The following is a 1,318-nucleotide window of genomic DNA, read 5'->3' on the forward strand; positions in this document are numbered from 1 at the left end:
AGGACAGGTATAAAAGGTGAGTGAAAACCGTGACACACACTGTTGAATGAGGTAAGTAAAACAATTCAAGGCTTGAAATTAGAATTCACTGAAGGTATAGAATCTCCAGGGAAAAGCCAGACAAAGAAAACTAGAAATTAAAAGCTCTGGAAGTTATTTACAAACACACACTGAGCCCATTAATATTCTAGAAAGCTCTGTAAGCTTTCTGATTCATAAATCAGGCACAGTCTCTCAGGCAGATGGAGGAAGTGTGCAGGTCCAGGACTGTGTAGGGTGGAAGCAGCTGGTGTGACGCTGAGTGGGGGTTTTTGTTCAAGTGTGAAGCACTGTGGGAGGAGAATCATAATGCTGTACACAGTAATAATCAGCCAGGTCTTCAGCCTCAACACTGCTGATGGTGAGAGTGAAATCTGTCCCAGACCCACTGCCTATGAAACGATCAGGGACCCCAGATTCCCGTTCGGATGCCAAGTAGATCAGCAGTTTGGGAGCCTGTCCTGGTTTCTGCTGGTACCAGGCCAAGTACTGGATATAACCAAGTGAAACACTCTCGCTGGATTTGCAGTTAATGGTGACCCTCTCTCCTGCTGACACTGCCAGAGAGCGAGGAGACTGGGTCATAATGATGTCTCCACAGGCACCTGCAATTAGGAAGAAACATTGATTGTACACACATACACACATATACACATACACACACAAACTCATATATAAATACATACACATATGCAAATATATAGAGAGATTTTATAATAGAAGCATTGGAATTTGACATTTACAATCTATAAAAGTATTTTTCAGTATTCACATTGTGTTCCTATAGGAAATAGTAATTATATCTCATTATATCTTATAATTATCCATATCTCCTTAATAATATTAATCTAAAGATGCTGTGACAGTTTTAAACTTCTCACCAGACACCCAGAACAGCAGGGCCATGAGGACCTGTGTCTGTGACACCATCTTGCTGTACATGTCTCTGATGCACCTCGGTTTTCACTAATTAGGCCTGGTTTATAAAATCTGAGCAGCTGGGCTGGGCCTGGAGGGGCCTATGCAAAGCAGTCAGCAGATATAAAGGCAGATTGTTGGGCATGAGGGAACCTGGTGTAAATCAACAACTGGAACACTGTCATAGAAAGTGAAAGTAATGAGTGAAAGGAGTCAACACAGAAGCTGAAGGTGAACTTAGAGCTCTGAAACCAGAACTTCTAGACCCACTATGACATGTTTTCATTTAAAACCTACGATACATTCCAGTGCATTTAGTTCTAAAGAAACGATATAATAATGACCCCAAATCTGTGATCCT

General features: G+C 41.5%; 1 gene segment (V, D, J or C); it reads right to left on the reverse strand.

Annotated features, from left to right (window-relative positions):
* Positions 1–315: 315 nt before the first annotated feature.
* LOC103747208 lies at positions 316–997 on the reverse strand. The segment is given in 2 exon segments: positions 316–644; positions 921–997. Coding segments are annotated over 2 exon segments (390 nt in total).
* Positions 998–1,318: the final 321 nt, after the last annotated feature.

This window comes from Nannospalax galili, unplaced genomic scaffold, assembly GCF_000622305.1.
Source record: "Nannospalax galili isolate Female #2095 unplaced genomic scaffold, S.galili_v1.0 scaffold425, whole genome shotgun sequence".
NCBI lineage: Eukaryota > Metazoa > Chordata > Mammalia > Rodentia > Spalacidae > Nannospalax > Nannospalax galili.